Source organism: Dryobates pubescens, chromosome 9 (genome assembly GCF_014839835.1).
Source record: "Dryobates pubescens isolate bDryPub1 chromosome 9, bDryPub1.pri, whole genome shotgun sequence".
NCBI lineage: Eukaryota > Metazoa > Chordata > Aves > Piciformes > Picidae > Dryobates > Dryobates pubescens.
Window position 1 is genome coordinate 8,351,186 of NC_071620.1, and position 22,984 is coordinate 8,374,169.

At 40.7% G+C, this 22,984-nt stretch overlaps 1 protein-coding gene across 1 annotated transcript in view; it reads left to right on the forward strand.

The window, feature by feature from the left end:
• Nucleotides 1-22,984, forward strand: part of GABBR2 (gamma-aminobutyric acid type B receptor subunit 2) — a 569,051-nt gene that overhangs the window by 289,896 nt on the left and 256,171 nt on the right. Inside the window, exons 6-7 of the mRNA XM_054164335.1 lie at nt 123-314; nt 1,393-1,629. Coding sequence (XP_054020310.1) covers nt 123-314; nt 1,393-1,629 — 429 coding nt within the window. The remainder of the gene's footprint in view (nt 1-122; nt 315-1,392; nt 1,630-22,984) is intronic.

Here is a 22,984-nt window from a genome sequence, read left to right on the forward strand (position 1 = left end):
AAAATACTTGTGTATTACACCATAATTTCATTAATAATGGGGGAAAAAAAACATTAACAGAAAACAGTTGCATTCAATATGTCTATTACAATGTCTATTCGCTTTTCTATTTTACTTTGTAGGCTTATGATGAAGAAATGTATGGCAGCAAGTATCAGTGGATTATTCCTGGGTGGTATGAAAACCTTTGGTGGGAATCCTGGATTAATTCCTCACAGTGTCTCAGCAAAAATCTTCTTACAGCCATGGAAGGTTATATTGGAGTGGATTTTGAGCCTCTCAGTTCAAAAAAGACAAAGACCATATCAGGAAGGGTCAGTATTTGTCCTCCTACTATTTTATTACACCTTCAGTTGTCTCACTAGTGTCTTGACAGAGCAAAACACTAAGGAGGGAGGTGAAGCTAAAGGGTTTGTTTTTTTCTACAGAAAGCTGGCAGTCATCAGTGTTTGCAATTTTTGAAACATTTAGAATTCAGTTCTAATTCTTTACATGGTAAGGAAACTGTAAAGTCTCTCACCTCAAATCTATCCTCTCCCTGCTGTATGAATGTTACGGTTACCGTGACTGTACTGTGACCTCTCACTGTGACTGTTACAGTAAAGCTTGAATTATAGTCTGAAGTATTGTGTGCTGTGTCATGTGAAGTTACATAGCTGCACAGAGAAAGTGATAACTTTTACATTTAAACCTAACCCTGTGAATGGCAAATTTTGTTGGGGATTTGTGCCTCTCAGAACTAGGGGGCAGGGAGGTGGGACATGTTTTAAGTATGTAAATGTGTGGTATTTCCATAAAGTACATGACATTTTATCATAAATTCATGCAAACTCTGGCCAGTGAATAAACTTGTCAGATTTTGCTGCTTTTCATCATTTTTCCATCTGTCTTTCATGCCTCACTGAGTGAGCAGGAAGGCAGCTTTACGAAAGGGCAACTCATCGTAAGACAGAATGCCATGAACAGCATAGTAAACATGTAAAACACAGGCAAATTGCCACTCATGTAACATCATATTGAGCAAATAGTTGAGTATGTAAAGGTTATTTGATTTTCATTGTCCTATAAAGTGTAATCAGACCACTAATTTGCAGGGTTACGCTGTCATTGTGCGTTGTAGTGTGCTGGTAGCTTTGGTTGAACAGAAATCTTATGTGCAAAAGCAAGTTGTCCTTCACAGAGAGGCTGAAAACCTGCTTTTTTTTCTGCATACTCTTTCTCACTCTCACCACATTTTCAGAATTTTAGTTTCATTCTTAATTTTTGTATTGGCAGTCCTTTCTGTATTCATGCCTGTTTTAAACTGGAAGGTGCAGTCCAAGGTGTAGGCTTGGACGGAACTCAGTGAAATGTTAAACGGTGGAGCAAAGCTGAAGTTTCTTTCCTCTGCAGACTCCACAGCAATACGAAAAGGAGTACAATGATAAGCGAGGAGATGGGCAATCCAGCAAGTTCCATGGTTATGCCTATGATGGAATATGGGTGATTGCCAAGACCCTGCAGCGGGCAATGAAGTATTTGAATTCCACCAACAAGCACCAAAAAATTGAAGATTTTAACTACACAAATCACAAATTGGGCAAAATCTTTCTGGATGCTATGAATGAAACCAACTTCAATGGAGTAACGGTAAGTCCTAAACGGATACTCGCAGAGTGGGGGAGGCTTATGATTTTATGTCAGTAGCTGAATCATGCATTAAATATTAGATACTCTTGAAAAAGAAACACAGTTCTTGTATCTTCAGAGTTTTCACAGTTACACTTTATCTTAAAAATTTATGGTGTTGCCTTGAGACTCTTGCTTATTACCTGTCTTCTGATACCAAGTGATGACACTGTACACTTACTCAGTTATCAGATTTTTCAGCATGGATGTCATCTGAATTAACAACTCAGGTGGTCTCAAGGGAACCACAAGTGTTGCAAGCTGCAGTGACCTTTTAAGCGACTGTTTTAGCAGTTGAGGAGTAGTTGGAATGAGATCTGAAAATACCTGCTGTTTCCCTCCATTATTTATTTTTGCAATAGGATATAGTATACTGATGTCTCCAACTCCAGTGCTGTACATCCTAGATATTCTTACAAGATACTTCATTTGCCATTGGAGTTTATATATAATTTGTTTGCTTTCACAGTCAAGTACAAAGCATGTTTACTACTATTTAAGAACTGGCCACATATAGTAACAGCATCAATCTGTTTTCAATTGCACTATGGCAAACTCATAATGAATTTCATTTTTATTGATGTTACTTCTAGTTTTTAGCACAGTAAACCACAAATAGTAATGTGGCCCTGAAACCTTTTAGTTACTCATGTTTGAGGCAATGTCGGTCAGAAGTTAACGGTGCACATGAATTCATGAGTCTGCAGTGCTATGCCCCCTCAGCAAGAGGGATTAAGCAGACTGTTTCAGGGAGAATGGCCTTCATATATTCCAATAGCAACAAGCAAGGTACCTTCTGGAACACACATCATTAGGAAATGTGTTTGAGCTGCAACATGGCTGGAGAAGGAAATTAGGAGTTTTGAGGAAATGTGTTTCAGCAGTGCATGGAGTAAGTGCTTTTAAATACCTCCTTGCAGCAAGAGCATGCCAAAAGTTGGCATAATTTCTTCAGTATCTTTTCACATTCTGTTCTCTCTTTATTTTAAGTTGTTTTGGTTGTTAGTTAACCTCAGAAGTTAAAGCAGAAGATCGAAGGCTGTCATATGTGTCACAAATTAGTTCAAGGAGGAAACGCTTGCGTGCAAACATCAACAATGTTCAAATTTTGCTGTCCTTGTTAATTGCTATGAAACTAATTTAAAGCTTTTAAGTAAAAAACCCACCTAATTTAAAGTTGTAAATAAAAAACCCTAATTTGATGTTTTTAAGTAAAAAATTCCCCAAATTTAAAGTTTTTAAGTAAAAACCAATCATATGACAAGACAGCACTAGAACCTAGTTGCCTGCACAATATGAATTCTGCTCTCTTCTTACATTGAATTTGACTGAAGGCTTCTGTAAAAGAAGTGAATATACCATTGCATCCAGAGAAGGACTGGATTTCTAGTAGAACTTTCAATCAATAGTATCTAAAAGTCAGACTCTGCAGGAACTCAGAACTCAGACATCTCTGATCTGAATTGTTCCAAGTACAGTATGCCTCAATGTGGTTGAAATTGTACATGATTATAGAGTTCCATGTGTTCTCTTTCCTCATCTTGGCTTTTTTTCCCCCCCTACTTTTTAGTCTTGGCAGCTGATTGTGGTAAAATTGTTAGATAAGTACTGATTAATTGCCCTTCATTGCTCCCTTGTGCCCCAAACCCTCTAAGACGAAGAAGAGGCTTTTCTGTTAGTTTCAGAGACATCAGCAAAATGTCCCACATGAACTGCATCCCTTTTGACAGGGAATGAATCAAGTTTCATCAGCCATGTTTACTTTGTTTATTCCCTCAGGTATAATGGTTTGTAATGAAATTGCCACATGATTATTCACTGCATTTAGTGCATGTCTGAGGCACTTTGTAAAATGTTTCTTTTTAAGATTGATCAATCAGTTCATTGTGAAAAGGGGTAGCCCAAATCTGGTATTTGGATCTGATATCTGGATCAGGCTTCTTGCTCCTATAATACATTCACAAAAATATTTTAATCAGACAGGGAGAGAAGAAAATCTATACAGCTACACTTTCTGAGGATGTAATTAGAGCAAGCAATATACTAGTTTATCCAGGCAATGTGAAGAAAAAGAGTTTTATAACAGATATTTAAAGTTTTTCATTGAACGTTCAGAAAATTGAGGGAACAGGTTGATTCATATGGGAAATATCTTAAAACTTTTTATTCCTTGGTTTAATAAATTCTGGCCTGTATTAGGAATAGTGTGGCCAGCAGGAGCAGGGAATTCATTGTGCCCCTGTACACTGCATTGGTTAGGCCACACCTTGAGTACTGTGTCCAGTTCTGGGCCCCTCAGTTTAAGAAGGGCATCAAGACACTTGAACGTGTCCAGAGAAGGGCAACGAGGCTGGGGAGAGGCCCTGAGCACAAGCCCTATGAGGAGAGGCTGAGGGAGCTGGGATTGTTTAGCCTGGAGAAGAAAAGGCTCGGGGGTGACCTCATTGTCCTCTACAACTACCTGAAAGGTGGTTGCAGCCAGGAAGGGGTTGGTCTCTTCTCCCAGGCAACCAGCACCAGAACAAGGGGACACAGTCTCAAGCTGTGCCAGGGGAGGTTTAGACTCGAAGTGAGGAGAAAGTTCTTCACTGAGAGAGTCATTCGTCATTGGAATGTGCTGCCCAGGGAGGTGGTGGAGTCACCGTCCCTGGAGGTGTTCAAGAGGAGATTGGACGTGGCACTTGGTGCCATGGTCTAGTCATGATGTCTGTGATGACAGGTTGGACTCGATGATCCTTGGGGTCTCTTCCAACCTTTGTTATACTGTGATACTGTGAAATTGCTGTGATTTGTGGCATAATTTAAAACATTCACTGGAACATAAAATGTAGCTCTTGGAGTGGCAGATCTCATTTCAATATTGCAATTTATTTTTAATTAATATTTTTTGTTGTAATATTCAAAACAGGAAAAGGACATTCATTTATTCTACACTATCTGTGCTAAACAAAAAATGAATTTCTGGGGAAAAAAAATACAAAATAGAAAGGAGGACTACGTCTATACAATGATATTCACAAAAAGATTTGTTGGCCGTTGGAATGTGCTGCCCAGGGAGGTGGTAGAGTCACCGTCCCTGGAGATGTTCAAAAAGGGATTTGACATGGCACTTGAAACCATGGTTTAGTAGTCATGAGGTGTTGGGTGGCAGGTTGGACTTGATGATCTCTGAGGTCTTTTCCAACCTTATTGATTCTATGATTATAATACAATATGTTGTTAATTATTAGGTAAGAGGTAACCAGGTTGGAATAGACCTCCAAGATTATCAAGTCCAACCAATCACCCAGCCCTACCTAATCAACTAGACTGTGGAACTGAGTGCCTCAATCAGTCTCTTGTAGGAACTTCTCAACAAATAGCCATAGTTTGACAGATCAGGGCCATTTGGCCTACCTATGGCTGTGGTCACCTCCTTGCAGACTGGTCTGTCAGTCGGTATTTTGGCTCTCTGACTTGATACTGGCAGGCACCTGATACGTGCAGGAATACCCACACTCGCTTACCAAAGCACGCATTTATTGTACAGTGGGAAAGTTATTGAAACAAATATACAAACAAAAAATATCTCTTAGAGCATTTTGGACAAATTTTTCCTACTTTTCTTAATCCAGATAAAGCCAGTTCTGGAAACCCTGTCAGCCCTAATGGTTTATAAACTGCCAGATGCCTGTTTTCTATCTGATAACCTACATATCAGAAGATGAAAGACAAGAAATAAAGTAATCACATAATTAATTTTGGTGCAGTTTAGGTATACAAGAAGTCCCCTAACGCAGCTGGTAGAGCCTCTGGAGGTAATTTACAGTTGGGGAATCTACTGGTGGCTCTATTGAAGTGTTGCTGCTTTGAATCAGAAGAGAGCGATAACGTAATGTGTGATGGTTTAACCCACCTACATCAAACAAAAGTTTTGCTGAAGTCAGTCAGAGAAGTGAAATGAAAAGCTGTATTTTAGAAGCAATAATGGAATGCAATGAATATGTACAAAAAATGCAGTATTTATAATATTATACAGGTTTTTACAAAAAGCAAACAGCACAGAAATCCTCCTTGGGCAGAAGGACACTGCCCTGCTCTCCCCAACCTCTTCCCTCCCTTTTTCCTCTGGTTAATTAGAAGAAAAGAGAAAAGTAGTGATGTTAGGGAAAATTCAGTTAGTTCAAAAGCATCATTAGAAAGTCAGTATTGCTTATCTCAAGGTTGTTAGGTGCTAAGAGGTCTCTTTCTGTCCAGGAGCAGCATGCATGCCAGCAGAAAGAGATGGAGTGAGAAAAGAATGTAAGATCATAAAACTTCACCCCACTCATCTACCAATGAAATTCATTTAGAATTCTCTCTCTTGTTTTCCTTTTTACACCCAACTATCCAGTTAGAGAATTTGCAACTATCTTTCTTAAAGGCACAGCCTGAAACTATCACATAATGGGAAACAAAATATGTGTGTGGGAAATCTATATGTCTGCATTTCAATTATACAAAACTCTATAGCATACTACCTACAACATGCTGTTTATGTCTGAAAGCCAAAGAGAATTTTCCCCAGAACTAGAATAGTTCTTCTAAATCAAGATTGTTTGTCTAAAGGATTAAAAAACACCCAAGAAGAGCAGAAATTTTATTTTGTGTAGTACTATCGTAGTTTAAACTGTAGGTTCAATAATTAGTGAAAATGTAGTGCTCTCTTATCAGTGTAGTGAGTCATATTTAGTGCACACTGAATAAAAAACCCAACAACTACAGAATAGAAGGATTTTGGTTTAGTAATTTTTTTCACAAACCCCCCGCCTTTTGTAAAGACTATGCCTAGTACCTTGCAACCACAACAATGTGTCCAGCTCTGGGCCCTTCAGTTTAACGACATTGAGACGCTTGAACGTGTCCAGAGAAGGGCAATGAGGGGAGAGGCCTTGAGCACAAGCCCTATGAGGAGAGGCTGAGGGAGATGGGATTGTTTAGCCTGGAGAAGAGGAAGCTCAGGGGAGACCTTATTGCTCTCTACAACTATCTGAAAGGTGGTTGTAGCCAGGAGGGGTTAGTCTCTTCTCTCAAGCAACCAGCACCAGAACAAGAGGACACAGTCTTAAGTTGCACCAGGGGAAGTTTAGGCTCGAAGTGAGGAGAAAGTTCTTCACAGAGAGAGTCATTTGCCATTGGAATGTGCTGCCCAGGGAGGTGGTGGAGTCACCATCCCCGGAGGTGTTCAAGAGGGGATTGGATGTGGCACTTGGTGCCATGGTCTAGTCATGAGGTCTGTGGTGACAGATTGGACTCGATGATCTTTGAGGTCTCTTCCAACCTTGGTGATTCTGTGATCCTGTGAATGTTTATGTTTGTAATAATAAAAAAAGTTGAATATACTTTGAAAGATATTAAACAGCACATTTGTTCTCTGTATGATACAAGTTTGTGTACCCAGGTAACAGGGAAAATCCAATGTGCATAGGAGATTATTTTTAATTTTTATATTTTTAATGGAAAACATAATGTGAATTGTAAAAGTGCTTTCCTTTCATTTTCTTGGCACTTCACCTTTGTGAGGCAGCCACTGATGTTACCCTTCTCCCTGGTTTATGCCTGAAATCCTGTAACTGTACCAATAGGGTATTCCACTGCTTCAGTTTATTGCTACTGTCTGTGATTATAGATCAGACTTCAGAATTGTTAATTTCTTTCTCATCCTTATGGCCTCCTATTATTTGTGTGTAATGGAAAAAGAATTGCAGTGGAGGAGAGAGAAAATTAAATACAGTGTTGTCTTTTTATGTAAGTCAGAGACTCTAACACAGTAGGATAAAACTCCATCAGAGGGGCTGCTGCACAATTGAAACCACAGCCATGAAATAGCTTTCAAGTCTGTCCCTGGCATCCTGCATCTGAATGGATTCAGTCACGTTTTATAACTGAAAAGATACTTATTGATGTGAAGTTTGTTTTGTCTTTTGATGCTGATTACTTCTGAAGATTGATTTTAGCAGCTTGCTTCCACTTTCCAGGCTTCATTAGCCACTGTGCTGTACAGGAATCTCAGAAACGCAGGAGGTGTGGCATCAGAAAAGGGAGAAGGCATTTATTTCATGTCATCCAGGGAAAATAACGTACCCTAGGATTGTTAAATTAAGGAATACATTGGTCTTTGGCAGAGAACCAGATGGAACTAGTGTGGATTTCAGCAGAGTGAAGTTATGTTTAATGTGGAGGTCCAACAAAGATTTCCGTGGTGGCATTGGTCAGCACAGTTAATTTTGTGTGAACAGCTCTGAATTATGCCTCAAGACAGATATATACCTGAAGACAAATTTTCTGGGTTGGCATGTCTGAGGTAGGGCACATAGTAAAAGTATTGAGGGGAGAGCAGAAATTTTAGGTAAGTAACTTCTTGTTAATCTAGAACAGTGCTTTAAAGTCCATCGATTTATAAAGGGGTGTGGGGTTGTGGGGGAATGGAGGCTTAGTGTGAAAGGGAATACCTAATACTGTAAAAATATCTGTTCTTTGGAAATGTGTTTGAACATTCCATCAGATTTAACTCGGTCTCAACTTAGAACATTTGAAATTTTGCATTTGGTCATTATCCATAACTGGGTGAGTTGAGGAAGATCAATAAGCTCACAAAATGTATAATCAGGGGAATATATATGTACGTGTGCATGCACAAATACACTTGTGCTCACAACCCTACCCAGATCCTATTTTTTTTCCACACCTGACCCCATGGATTATGAATGTGAACTACTCAGAACTTAGTGACTTGTATTTCCTTTTGATTTTTTCAGAACTTGCTTACAGGGTTTCTTGTGTATCACAAGAAGGTGAAATACGTAGAGTCTAGCTGTGTGCAGGACCTCCTACATCTCTTTTTGGTTTTCCCAAGCCTTGAATCTGAGCTTCCCCCAGGGGAGACAAATATGGTGAATCTACTTCCTTACCCCTTTTGTGACTTCCAGTGCATTATCCAACTGAGATGAGCAACTAAGTAGTACAGTGAGTTGGTGAAAGGATTTGCTCTCTCTATGGCCAGTTCATTTTGGAGATTCCTTAAAATAGAGAGCTGCTAAAGAAAGCCATCAGCAAGTTTGCATAGGGTCATAAACAATGCTTGCTCATTAGGAAAATTCAGTGCAAATGTTTTCATCTGCCAACAATGTAAAACTGCATACAGAAAGAAATCCTAACTCTCTGAAGTGAGAACAGATTAGCTGTGACATTTCATGATTAGCCCTCAAGCTAATTAGCGGTTGATGATTTAATAGATATAGTAGGTGGCAAATAAATAAGGCTTTAGTCTGAATTGTAGAGCACTTATTACTGTATCTGTCATTCCAGTATGTGGATATTTGATGGAAATAAACAATATACCTTTACAGAAAAACTAGTGAAACATTTTCTAAGACCTGGCTAACATGTCTTTGTTTCCTCTGCTCTACATTTAATTTTGTCTGTATCTAGAAAGTGTTTAACGTAATGCTTAACATGCTGCAGAAGCTCCTTTGTTGTTATTTTGGGTACAAAGAGTAGATGTTTCTAAAAAAGAATAAAGAAGAAAAGCTCTAGTGGAGGTAATCACAGGATCACAGGATGTTAGGGGTTGGAAGGGACCTCAGGAGATCATTGAGTCCAACCCCCCTGCCAGAGCAGGACCATAGAATCTAGCCCAGGTTGCACAGGAATGCATCCAGATGGGTCTTGAAAGTTCCCAGAAAAGGAGACTCCACAACCCCTCTGGGGAGCCTGTTCCAGTGCTCTGTGACCCTCACAGTAAAGAAGCTCTTCCTCATGTTGAGCTGGAACCTCCTGTGCTGTAGTTTAGAATAGAATAGAATAGAATAGAATAGATCAGACCAGGTTGGAAGAGACCTTCAAGATCATCACATTCAACCTATCATCCAACACACCTAATCAACTAAACCATGCAACCAAGCACCGTATCAAGTCTCCTCCTGAACACCTCCAGTGATGGTGACTGCACCACCTCCCTGGGCAGCCCTTTCCAATGGGCAATCACTCTGTGTAGAACTTCCTCCTAACCTCCAGCCTAAACCTCCCCTGGTGCAGCTTGAGACTGTGTCCTCTTGTACTGTTTATACCCATTGCCCCTTGTCCTATCACAGGGTGCAACAGAGAAGAGCCTGTCCCTTCACTCTTGACACCCAGCCCTCAGATATTTACAAACATTTATTAAATCCCCTCCCAGTCTTCTCTTGTCCTGACTAAATAGCCCTGGGTCTCTCAGCCTCTATTCATACGGCACATGCTCCACAGAATCACAGAATCACCCAGGTTGGAAGAGACCTCCATGATCATGAAGTCCAACTGATCACCCAGCCCTAACTAATCAACTAGACCACGGCACTAAGTACCTCATCCAGTTTTTTCTTAAACACCTTCAGGGATGTCAACCCCACCACCTCCCCAGGCAGTCCATTCTAATAGGCAATCACTCTTGCTGTGAAGAACAGCAGGATTCTCTGATCCTGCCACTCCTCTCTGCTCTGGTGAAACCTCACCTGGAGTACTGTGTCCAGCTCTGGGTCCCCCAAACCAAGAGAGATGTGGACCTGCTGGAGCAGGTCTAGAGGAGGGCAATACAATAATCAGAGGGCTGGAGCACCTCTTATATAAAGACAGGCTGAAAGAGTTGGGGCAATTCATCCAGAAGAAGAGAATATCCAGGGAAAACTTATAGCTACGTTTCAGTATCTGAAGGGGACCTACATGAAGGCTGGGAAATGACTGTTTAGAAGAGCTTGTAGTGATAGGATGAGGGACAATTGTTTTAAAGTGCAGCAGGGTAGATTTAGGTTGGGCATAAGAAGGAAGCTCTTTACAATGACAATGGCAAAACACTGGAACAGGTTGCCCAGGGATGTGGTTGATGCCCAGTCCCTGAAGACATTCAGTATCAGACTTGATGTTGCTTTGGGGCAGCTTAGTTGGAGGTGTCTGTGCTTACTGTAAGGGGGGGTTGGTCAAGATAATATTTGAGAGTCTCTTCCAACCTGACACAATCTGTGAATTAAATCCATAAAGATACCCCTACCCTCAAAACATCTTTTTTAAGGACATTGAGACTGAAAAGGAAGACTGCAAGAAAAGATATGTTTAGGAGAATACAATGGGAGAGGAAAAGATTTCCTGGAAGGCTTTCATATAATCTACACTGCTGCGAGTTCTGAGCTTCCAGTGTCCAGTGCCTCTTGTTCTGGTTTGTTTAATAGCACAGAGTTTAATCAACATCTCCTCATATGACTGCACTTTTCATAGAACTGATTTTGCTGTCCTTGTTTAAGAGCAGATCACTAACATCATATTCATTTCATAGAAATACATCCAGATATAGTCATATGTGCGTGGGCTTTGTGTTTACTAGGTGAGCTGTATGTTTACTAGATGGAGCATGATGGTCCTGAGGAGCCAGTTAGGCTCTTTTACAGTTACCTGACAGATGGTGTGTGACCCAAAGAAGTACAAGGTGGTACAGGCACAGCTGAACCATGCTTCCAGGCATGATTTTGCAGATGATGGAATGATGTTAGGCAAAAATCTATGAATTACAGTGATGCCACCATAGCAGTGGTCCTCGCTGGTATGGTTATTTCTGTATTTAATGTCACTAAGGGAAGGCAAAAAGCATCTATGAAAAATTAAGGATGTTACCGCTTCTATCTACTACATCTCCATTTGAAATGACGTGCAAAGACATTTTCCGTTGATACTTCCAAGCTCTCAGTTGCTTTGGAGCTTTGTGATGACATTCACCAGACATAATACAAGCCTTCAGTTGTAGCACATTCTCTCACTATGCACAGTAGTCAGAACACAAAGGTTAGTTCTCCTGAATCATCCTTAGTCTGCAAACTCTTTCCTCAGACCTACTTCTAATTTATCTAATTTCTCTCTCTTCCCTTATAGAAGAGGTCAATGCAGCAGTACCAGAGTTAGCTTAAAGTTTGAGATGTGAATGTCTCTCAGTCATGACTCTAGAGTTAAAAACCACTATGATTTTAAAGGTGATATAGAACCTAATTGCTGGTGCTTGAGAGTATTATAGTCCTTGTTTTATTTTCCATGGGAACAGATGTTAGCCCTTCTGCCTTGGGATTTTTCCAGCTCTGGTAATTCTGTTCTGTCTACCTAAAACTCTCACTGAGATTTCAGATGGGTAAGGAAGTTATTATTGACCAGCTTTACATCAGGACTCTTCTGAGACGATGATGCCACAATTTTAATACAATTTTCTCACTTCTTTTATAACCTATTGCATCTTATTATTATTTCACTGTACAGGTAACATACAGTAAGATTTTACTACTTTGATCATGTTCCTGTTTCAATCGGTGGAAAATCTCTGTTAACTTCTTCGTGAGCAGGAGGAGGACCTTTACTTGCTTTGATAAATGATTTGTGGATGTAACTTAAAATGTGATTCTAAAATCCTTTTTGCTCCCAGAAAAATTAGAACATGCTTCTCCTGAAATGCTTTCTGGAATGAATATATTTTAAGAGTACTGATCAGTAGTAGTGCTGTGTGTTAGTAATGAATGATTAGACACAAGAGCTTGTTCAAGCAGATTTGGAGACTACTTCTAGATAGTGTGCTGTGTGGAATTACATGACTCAGATGTCAAATAACTGAGAATGATTAAACTAATGTGACGGAGTAGAGCAATTTAAAAAGTAACATCCAGTGATGCCTATAAAAGCTGCACCTTCTAATGCAGATCACGTAGATCAAAGAAATGCTGAATATTTCAGCGATTGGTTGGGTTCATTCTGCATATTCTTTTGGCCCAACAGTGAAGTTCTTACCTGGGGATCAAATATTTAGGCATATGAAATATGCGAAACGAAGACAAAGGAGAACTCCCAAAGAGCATACAGATAGTGTTGTGAAGGTTGAAGCAATAGGCATACTATTCATAAACCAGTTTGTGAAGATCCTAAGAATGTGTTTTCTCCTGTTCCTTGAAGAGCAGTTATTCCACTACTCGAAAATCTTCTCGACATCTGCTTTGCTTTATGTTAAGCGTTGAGAGCTTAGGGAGTGATTAAAGCACATAAATTATAAATATATTTCTAGATGTGGCATAATCTTATAGCAGGTTCACTTAGAAAATAAATTGTGAAGTATAAAATTAGCCCTAACATTCTTATTTTTATCTTTTACATCACTGATTTGGATACTCCTAGAAAAGAAGCACATTTTGATGATAATTTCTGTACCACATTTACAATGCACTGTTGATTTAGGTTAATTGGGCTACTTCTTTTCGTTGCTGAATAGCTGCATGGCAAACTTTCATTTGTCTTCAGTTTTCCTCTAGGTTACACCACCAGCAGGCAATTTCTAAAAGCTTCTAAAAGGAGTCTTTTGTCTTCAGTGAAAGTGACCCACATTGATATTACAAGAATTAGAATGTAGCCTGATGGGAATTTTTATGTGCACCTAAGAGCAAAAATTTTCCTTGGGGAATATTTAGCAATGTGACTTTTTTACTTTCTGGCCAGGGAAAGGAAAGGAGAAAAAAAAAAAAAGTTAAACTTTAAAAAATGTGCTTTAATTCTGTGCACATTGCAGTACCTCTGAGATTTTTGGCTTCATCAATTAGCATACCCTCCGCTGCTGTTAATCTTTATGGCAGCTCAAGGCAAAAATATTTCTTAACTTGAATATAGTATTTTGCTGAGTACGAAGCCACCTGCAATGTTAAAATTGATGTTATTAGCTGACTTAGCCTGGAAGTGCTCTGAGGTTGTCAGGTCTGATGTTCAATGGATTTTATTTTCATACATCACTGCTCCTCTTTTCTGGCAGTCATGATTTCTATGATGAACTAGTTTTCTTCCTTGGAGAGGTGCTCCAGTTGCAAATAGGATTATGGGAGCCTTCAAGCATTTTAGAGAAACACCAGAAAATTAAAGTATTTTAATGACATTTCTTGTAGACAAATGCACAGGACATTTTCAAACAGCTTTCTAGTATTTTTTGGAATTGGTTTTCAGGACTTCTGTGTATTTGTTAATTTCTGTTTTTTTCTCCCCAATGTCTTCTCATAGTGGTTTGCTGTCTCAGCTGTTGCTGATAATGAGGATGCTTTTTTAATTCCCTAGCCTCTGCTAGAGCAATGGTGAGAGAGTGTATTTTTAAAGATTTCAAAACAAAACAAAGGTCTTGCACTGCAGTAGTGTGTATCTACATATATATTAAATTAAAGAATCACTGAATTGTTCCAGTTAGAAATGACCTCTTAGATCATGAAGTCCAGTCATTGCCCTAACACCACTATGACAATTAAACTGTATTCTGAAATGCTATGTTTATGTGGTTTGTGAACACCTCCAGGGACAGTGACTTCACAGCCTCCCTGTGCAGCCTATTCCAGTTCTTGACAACTCTTTCAATAAGTAAATTTTTCCTAATATCCAATCTAAACTTCCTCTGGCACAATTTGAGGACATTTTCTCTTATTCTATCACTTGATACCTGGGAGAAGAGAGTCATCCTCACCTCACAACAACCTCCTTTCAGGTAGTTGTAGAGAGCAATGAGGTCTCTGCTCAACCTCATTTTCTCTGGACTAAATAATCCCATGTCCCTCAGGCACTCCTCTTAAGATTTATCCTCCAGGCCATTCACCAGCTTTGTTGCCTTTCTCTGGACATGCTTCTGCACCTCAATGTCCTTGTAGTGAGGGGCCCAAAACTGAATACAGTATTAGAGGTGCAGCCTCACCAATGCCAAATATGGAGGGACACAATGACTACTCCTGCTCGCCACATTATTTCTGATACATGTCAGGATGCTGTTGGCCTTCTTGACCACGTGAGCACACTGCTGGCTCATGTTGATTTTCTTGTGTATTTTGAATGTAGAGCAAGGAAACATATTTGGTGTTTTATCAGAAAATAGTAGTATAGTTATCTGCTATTATTTTTTTCAAGGGTAAAATCAATTATGGTTTGCAGGTACAAAAGGACTTTGTGATGAGAAATGCAATAGGATTGAACAAAAGACCTGCAAAAGGGATGTTCCTACAGTTTTGTTAATCTGAATGTCCCAATTCTTCAGTCAGATCCCTTGATGTTGGTGCTTTTCAAATCAAGACAGGCAGTGTTTGGTTAGAGTGGTACATCTGCAGCTACCAGCTTTCAGGACATTAGTCCTTTTGATCTGGGACTAGTCCAGTGCTGTCTGGTGAAAGAGAAGTTCATGCTCCACACAGTGGAGAAAATAGCTCGTTGAATCATTTTTGGAGGAACTGAAGGTCTTGCCTCATCTGGCTTCCTAGTCCTGTGTGCCACTGCTTGATCTGCTTGCTGATGAACTGTGGTGGTGGTGCTGCATCTGCCGGGTGACTGGGGCTGCAGCCTCAGCATGTGCGTGTTGAGCTACTTCAGTTAAAATGGGTCTTCAACAGTTAAAATGTTCTTCAGAAATCAAAGTATTTCTCAGGAGTTGCAAAGGGGAGAAGTAACAGTGATTAGAAGTGCGTGTCTCAGCTGAATGTGAATTCTGAGACAGAGGTAAACTTCTGTAGCCTGGAGGCTCTTGTTCTGCTGAACTCAGATGTTTGGAGCACACCAGAGAAGAACATGAGCTTATTGGTACTTTTGTTAAGAATGACCCTGAAGCTTTAGTATTTGAGACCCAAAATGCCTGTATTGTCAGTCTATTTTCCTTTTCTTTTTCTTTTCTTTTTTTCTCCCTTTCTCCCTTTCTCCCTTTCTCCCTTTCTCCCTTTCTCCCTTTCCCCTTCCCCCTTTCCCCCTGTCCCCCTTTTCCCCTTTCCCCCTTTCTTCCTTTTCCCCTTTCTCCCTTTCCCCCTTTCTCCCCTTCCCCAGTTCCCCCCTTTCTCCCTTTCTCCCTTTCCCCCTTTCTCCCCTTCCCCCTTTTCCCCTTTCTCTCCTTCCCCAGTTCCCCCCTTTCTCCCTTTCTCCCTTTCCCCCTTTCTCCCCTTCCCCCTTTTCCCCTTTCTCTCCTTCCCCAGTTCCCCCCTTTCCCCCTTTTGCCCTTTCCCCCTTTTTCCTTTTCCCCCTTTCTCCCTTTCCCCCTTTCTCCCCTTCCCCCTTTTCCCCTTTCTCCCCTTCCCCAGTTCCCCCCTTTCCCCCTTTCCCCTTTTCTCCCCTTCCCCAGTTCCCCCCTTTCTCCCTTTCTCCCTTTCCCCCTTTCTCCCCTTCCCCCTTTTCCCCTTTCTCCCCTTCCCCAGTTCCCCCCTTTCCCCCTTTCTCCCTTTCCCCCTTTTTCCTTTTCCCCCTTTCTCCCTTTCCCCCTTTCTCCCCTTCCCCCTTTTCCCCTTTCTCCCCTTCCCCAGTTCCCCCCTTTCCCCCTTTCCCCCTTTCTCTTTTTCTCCCCTTTCTCCCCTTTCCCTTCCCCTTTCTTTCTCTTTCATTTTCTTCTTTCTTCCTCTTTTTCTTCCTCTTTTTCTTCCTCTTTTTCCTCCTCCTTTTCCTCCTCTTTTTCCTCCTCTTTTTCCTCCTCTTTATCTTCCTCTTTTTCTGTAAATGTTTTACCACAGTTTGGCTACACAATTTATTCTCCATCGTGACAGCTTCATTGATGTAGAAGCAAGGCACAAGCTTAAAAAAACAGTCATGACACCACAAAATTTGATAGGGGATTAAAAAATATAAATTGCCTCAGGTCATGTACACATAGATCAGTTAAACTGCACCTAGAAAGAAATCAGTCAAGCTACACCTACAGATCAGGAATAATTGTTTTCTGGTCTCTTTGGATGAATGTAAACCAAACCAACACATCATTAAATACTGGGTAACACACTGATCATTGTGAGTTAGGAAGGATGTTGACTTGCTGGAACGCGTCCAGAGAAGGGCAACAAAGTTGGTGAGGGGTTTGGAGCACAAGCCCTGTGAGGAGAGGCTGAGGGAGCTGGGGTTGCTTAGCCTGAAGAAGAGGAGACTCAGGGGTGACCTTATTGCTCTCTACAACTACCTAAAGGGAGGCTGTAGACAGGTGGAGGTTGGTCTCTTCTCCCAGGCAGCCAGCACCAGAACAAGAGGACACAGTCTCAGGCTGTGCCAGCAGAGTTTTAGGCTGGATGATAGGAGGAAGTTCTATACAGAGAGAATGATTGCCCATTGGAATGTGCTGCCCAGGGAGGTGGTGGAGTCACCATCATTGGAGGTGTTCAGGAGGAGACTTGATGGGGTGCTTGGTGCCATGGCTTAGTTGATTAGGTGGTGTTGGATTGGTTGATAGGCTGGACACGATGATCTTGAAGGTCTCTTCCAACCTGGTCTGATCTATTCTATTCTATTCTATTCTATTCTATTCTATTCTATTCTATTCTATTCTATACTATGTAGACTTCAGTAGCAGGACAAAGCCATTGTAGCAACCTTTCTGTTGCAAACTCTGAAGCTGTTTATTCATCTTTAATTTTTTTCTTGGGGTGTGATTTCAAAGCTACTCTTTTAATGGGATTTATCCTATAGTCTATTCTTTGAATGTAAAGACTTGGTGCTGTGAAAATCTTGTCTCCTTGCATCTAGATGATGTTTTCTGTTAGTTTCCATGTGGAAGGTGGAGGTTATTTTATGGCTGTGTTGTAGTTCAATCAGAAGGCCACAATTACTATTCCAGAAATGATTCAGTGCTCATTTTTCAGCGTAATGTTTCAGACCTCTGTGCATTGACACCAAATTTTCCCTCTTGCAGAAAATAAGGTGAAATTTTATGTGAAGAAAAACATCCTTTAGTGGCAATTTCCTAACAATGCAGTAGAGCAAATCAAGCTTTTTTCCTCTGCTTTAGGTCTGTTTTCCGTAAGACAGCTATTGAGTCCCAGGGAACACAGCAGGGGCCATTTCCCCAGTTTGAGGCAACCCCTAAACCTGTCGAGAGAGGGGAGGGGACCATGTCCAGAGCATTTCTAACTTGCATCCCAGCTGCTCCTGGGCTATGGGAGAAGCAGTGGCAGAGGAAACATAAATCCCTATAGATGTGATTCAGAAAACATTTAGATAAGTAAGTGTTATGGATCCTAAATATTGAGCATACTTTCCCTTAAAACCTAAGTATTGGCATCTGAGTCACTGTGCTCATAAATTTCTGTAGCTGTACTGCAAATAGCAAATACATGGAAGGAAGCAAGGAAGGGAAATGTTATAACTACCTCACCAGTTATTTCTTTTCAGATCTGTTTTCTGTGTATTTGGTCACTTGGGGGTTTTAAGATCTGGGAACTGTAGATCTCTCTATTCATGTGGTGCATCAGTGAGTAAATGTCAGGTGTTAAAAATGTTTTGGCAAGCAAAGATGCAGCTAAGCACCTAGATTGTTGATTTTCTTCTGAATCTCATTATTTATTATTTATTATATATTTAAACCTAAACATACTGTGTGGTATGCCTGATTGAAGTGAATCTATAAAGTGTCTCCACGTGTCCAGAGAAGGGCAACGAAGGGGTTTGGAGCACAAGCCCTGTGAGGAGAGGCTGAGGGAGCTGGGGTTGCTTAGCCTGGAGAGAAGGAGACTCAGGGGTGACCTTATTGCTCTCTACAACTACCTGAAGGGAGGTTGTACACAGGCAGAGGTTGGTCTCTTCTCCCAGGCAGCCAGTACCAGAACAAGAGGACACAGTCTCAGGCTGCGCCAGGGGAGGTTTAGGCTGGATGTTAGGAAGAAGTTCTATACAGAGAGAGTGATTGCCCATTGGAATGGGCTGCCCGGGGAGGTGGTGGAGTCACCATCATTGGAGGTGTTCAGGAGGAGACTTGATGGGGTGCTTGGTGCCATGGCTTAGTTGATTAGGTGGTGTTGGATTGGTTGATAGGTTGGACGCGATGATCTTGAAGGTCTCTTGCAACCTGGTTTATTGTGTTCTGTTCTGTTCTGTTCTGTTCTGTTCTGTTCTGTTCTATTCTATTCTAGTATCCTGATAATCATATTAGCTTCCTTATACATTCATTGGTTTTAGATAAGTGTTTTGAATTGGTCAAAAGCTCATCCAATGACAAGTGATAAAAAAGAGCCATATTAGAAAGAACTCCGTAAAAGTTATAAATAAACATGGAAGAACCTAACTACTGCCCACTTAAAATGTGAAACTGCATATTTCTCCACCATAAATCAAGAGAATGTGCAATGTGTAACCAGATGTTTAAAAAACCATAGAATATTCTTTCTCTATTTCTTAGTACAGAAGAGCTGAATTTCATAATTTCTTCTGAGAAAAAATCCTTCCCCTAAGGCTTTCAAACTGTTTATACTGGCTGTCTCTTAGGCTCTGATTAAGTGCTTAAGAGCACACTGAATATTAAGCATGCATATTCCAGATGGACTGGTGAAGGGCTGTATGCAATCTACTCTTAAAAGAGCACATTCCTTGTTCAGCAAGGTAGGTTGTAACCCAGTAATAAAAAATAAAATCCCATATAGGGTTAACCTTTCATAACCTGTCTTGGTAGAACTCTTCTACAATATCCCAAATGCTAACAGTAGGAGAAAATAAACTTGCTATACAAAATGTGAGTATTATACAATTTTTAATGCTCATTTCAGTGAAATTAAAGGCATGTCAGACTTAGGTTTTTCAATAAGGGCATGCCAGAGCCTTGGGGCTTGTCATGGCTGAAGATCTATTTTGTGACATGCTTTTGACTTCTCTGAGCGACGTGTGAGGCAGTGCTGCGACCCAAACTACAGAGCTAGCAGAGGTACGATGCGTTTGCCTTTTCCAGACGGCGTGTATTTTGTGATGCTCAGTTATAAATTGGAGCAACAAATGGAGACAGGAAAATTACAATAATAACTTCAGTGTTAGAGTAAGTTTATTGTTTGAAGTGTGCAAATGTTTTTTAAAATACATACACCATGGACTCCTCTCAGTTAGTAACAAAGCACAGCTCTGTGTAGTGCAATCCCAATACAATACAGCAGTGTTGTTTTCTCTTGTGTCTTTCATACCAACTATATATCAGACTGCTTTCCACAATACTCAGTACTGCCTGGCCATACATAGGAAGGAATAGCCAGGAAAGAACCTGCTCCAAACATCCCATGGGTCACTAATATCATCTCGTTCGGCAGTGGATTTCATACGGGAAGGGAAAGAGTGAAAAATTCTGAAACACAGCAATTCCCTCATGCTTTAATGAGATTTCAGGAAAGGAAAAGAGGGGTGGCTATCTTTCTCTGCCAAAGTAAAATTACTTTCTCCATTTTTGTAAAAGGAATTAACTCACCATGGTAAAATACTTAAGTTCTGCAGCAGACACAAGATTCTGCAGTTGTTTCAATTGTCTTAGAATTATGACAATGAAAGTCACTTGTAATAACCACAGCCTTTTAGCTAAATGCAACTTTAAGTTCCTATCCCTTTAACCTTTGTTAATTAGCCAAAATAAGGCACATTTTACATCCATAATTCAGACTCCATTATTTGACTTAAACACTGATCATAATTAATAAATGTGCATGCTTTGCTTCGTAGAGCAGCAGTGCCGATGCTGTTGTGCACAGCCTTGAAGCCCTGTGCATGAGATTTGCTCTTTACCACCATCTCTCTTCCACTCCAAGATGGCACAATCTTTTGTTCTTATTTCTATATTTCCAACAGAACCCCACTGGTCATGGCCAGAGCTTGAAGTCTTTATTAAAGACATATTTCTCTCTCCTAGCCTCCTTTTTTAAAATATTTTAAAAGATCTAATCTGCTCTGCTGCTATAGTTCTTTAATTACTTTTGGAGTAACTAAATGAAAAGCTTTTTTCTTTGCTGATTGCCTCCTTCAAATATTTGTGGCAGTATCTCTTTTCACTTGATATTCAGCCTTCTGTATAGATGGAAAGATCTTAATCCTCCCCAGGAAATTAATCCCTATGTACTTAATTTGATTTAAATTCCTCTGCCAATGCATACGTTCAGAAGTTATGTGGCAGCAAGGAAATCTGTTGATTTAAATGCTGTGTTCTGAGAAAGGAAATGGTATTTGACATGCATGTTGTTAGCAAAAGCTGCTTTTGTGTTGTGGCTTTCTGAATTTGCCTTCATTAATTCACATCTTTCTGCAGTCACAATGTTTGTAAGTGATAGGAGTTTTCTTGATGTAAGTTGCTCCAAAGCCTACTCCAGACAGACACAGGCACTTGTGGTTCTCCTCCTCCTCATTTTCTCCTCCTCATTTTCCCTCATTGCCTCTAGTTAGTGCATTAGCTTGTTTAGATCCACCTTATTTTATTGTAAACACTGGCTATTTTGCTGTCTGGATTCCTGAAGCCCATATGTTTTGTGCGCTTAATCTTAACTGCAGAAGGGCAGTACTGAAATAGGTGGGAACAGCTGGTATCCTCCCCAGCCTTCCTCTGTGCAGTCTTTTCACAGACAGGGTAACAAAGATGCTTTTACTGACAGTATGTCCAGTTTATCTCTCTAGTGTTAAGAAAGGCAAGACAAGATCTTTGAGTGATTATGATATTTGCTATATAGCACTTCTAAAATGTGCAATAATTAGCAAGCATTGGTACTCACTGCTTGACAATATTTAACATAAAAAATAATAAATATTTCCTCAAAACTTAATTGTGTCAAAATTGTCCCCAAAACCACTGACAATGCTATTGGTGACATTTCTGTGTTCTGTTGTGTCAGCAAAAACTAAATGATAAGGGGTGGGGTTTTTTTTCTGACATCTGTGTGAAGTGAAAAACATTTCTAAACACTCTTCAAATCCAAAAAAAAGTTTTCAAGACTTACCATAAATTAGCAGGAGAAGCATGGAAAATTGAATGCTGCTTCTTGGAAGATGTTAATAAATATTGTTTTTACAATCTGTTTGGAAAACAAAAGCTGACCTGATGTGATTTCACTGTAGAACAAAGGTTAAGTATAAATTATAAAGATGATGCAGCTTGCATACCATCAGTGTTTCAAAGGCTCTTATGTCCTCATGCTGCTAAAAAAGGTGAAAATAGGAAAAAAATGAAACCTGCTTAGAATCCAGATGGTACTGTTTGCTTCAGCAGAAGGGGTCATAATTCTCTTCAGATTAGCTGTCCAGGATATGAAAGAAACATGATTCATCTTAAAAACACAGTGTCTCATGTTCTTATTTCAAGCCTGCTCTTTAGATCTCCTCCCAGTTTATCTTACTGTTTCATTTTCACTTTTGTGGTATAAGCAACCTCACTATGCTGGAGAGTAAACTGAGCTCTGATGGGAATGAAGAGTCTGAAAATAACTGCTCCCTAGCTACTCACAAGGCTGTTTCTCAATGTAAAAGCAGAGTAACCCAGCAGCTGTAGTCTTAGGCTGGCATATGTGAAATACAATAGTGCACCCTGCGGAGGCATCTCTAGAGTCGAGCCTGCTGTGGGTTAGGCACCATTTCCAGCTTTATCTGAAGAGATATTCTGTGATAGGCTCTGACAATTTACTTGTGGCACGGTGGCTTGATTTCGAAGGTCAGACATAGGAATCAGCTCAAAGCGTTGTGGAGTGTGTTAGAAGTATAGCCAGCAGCCAGTTTGAATTCATATTCTCATAACATCTATCTGCATGGCCTTTCTTCTTAATGGATGGTGTTTCATGAAGTGTGTCTGCCTGAAAAACTTCTCTTGTATTTCTGGCACACTGAAATGACAAAACATGAAAGTCTTTGCTGGATCTGATGCTTGTAGGGATGGGCAGAATCCAAAAGCATGAGATTTAACACATCTAAGTGCTGAGTTCTACACATTGGCCACAACAACTCCATACAGTGCTACAGGCTGGGGTCAGAGTGGCTGGAGAGCGGCCAGGCAGAAAGAGACCTGGGGGTACTGGTTGACAGTAGGCTGAACATCAGCCTGCAGTGTGCCCAGGTGCCCAATAAGGCCAGTGGCATCCTGGCCTGCATCAGGAACAGTGTGGCCAGCAGGAGGCATTCTGCCCATGTATTCAGCACTGGTTAGGCCACACCTTGAGTCTTGTGTCCAGTTCTGGGCCCCTCAGTTTAGGAAAGATGTTGACTTCCTAGGATGTGTCCAGAGAAGGGCAACAAAGCTGGTGAGGGGTATGGAGCACAAGCCCGGTGAGGAGAGGCTGAGGGAGCTGGAATTGCTTAGCCTGGAGAAGAGGAGGCTCAGGGGAGACCTTATTGCTCTCTACAACTTCCTGAAAGGAGGTTGAAGACAGGTGGGGGTTGGTCTTTTCTCCCAGGCAACCTGTGACAGAACATGAGGACAGGGTCTCAAACTGTGCCAGGGGAGGTTTAGGCTTGAGGTAAGGAGGAAGTTCTTCATGAAAGAGTAATAGGCCATTGGAATGGGCTGCCCAGGGAGGTGGTGGAGTCCCCATCCCTGGACGTGTTC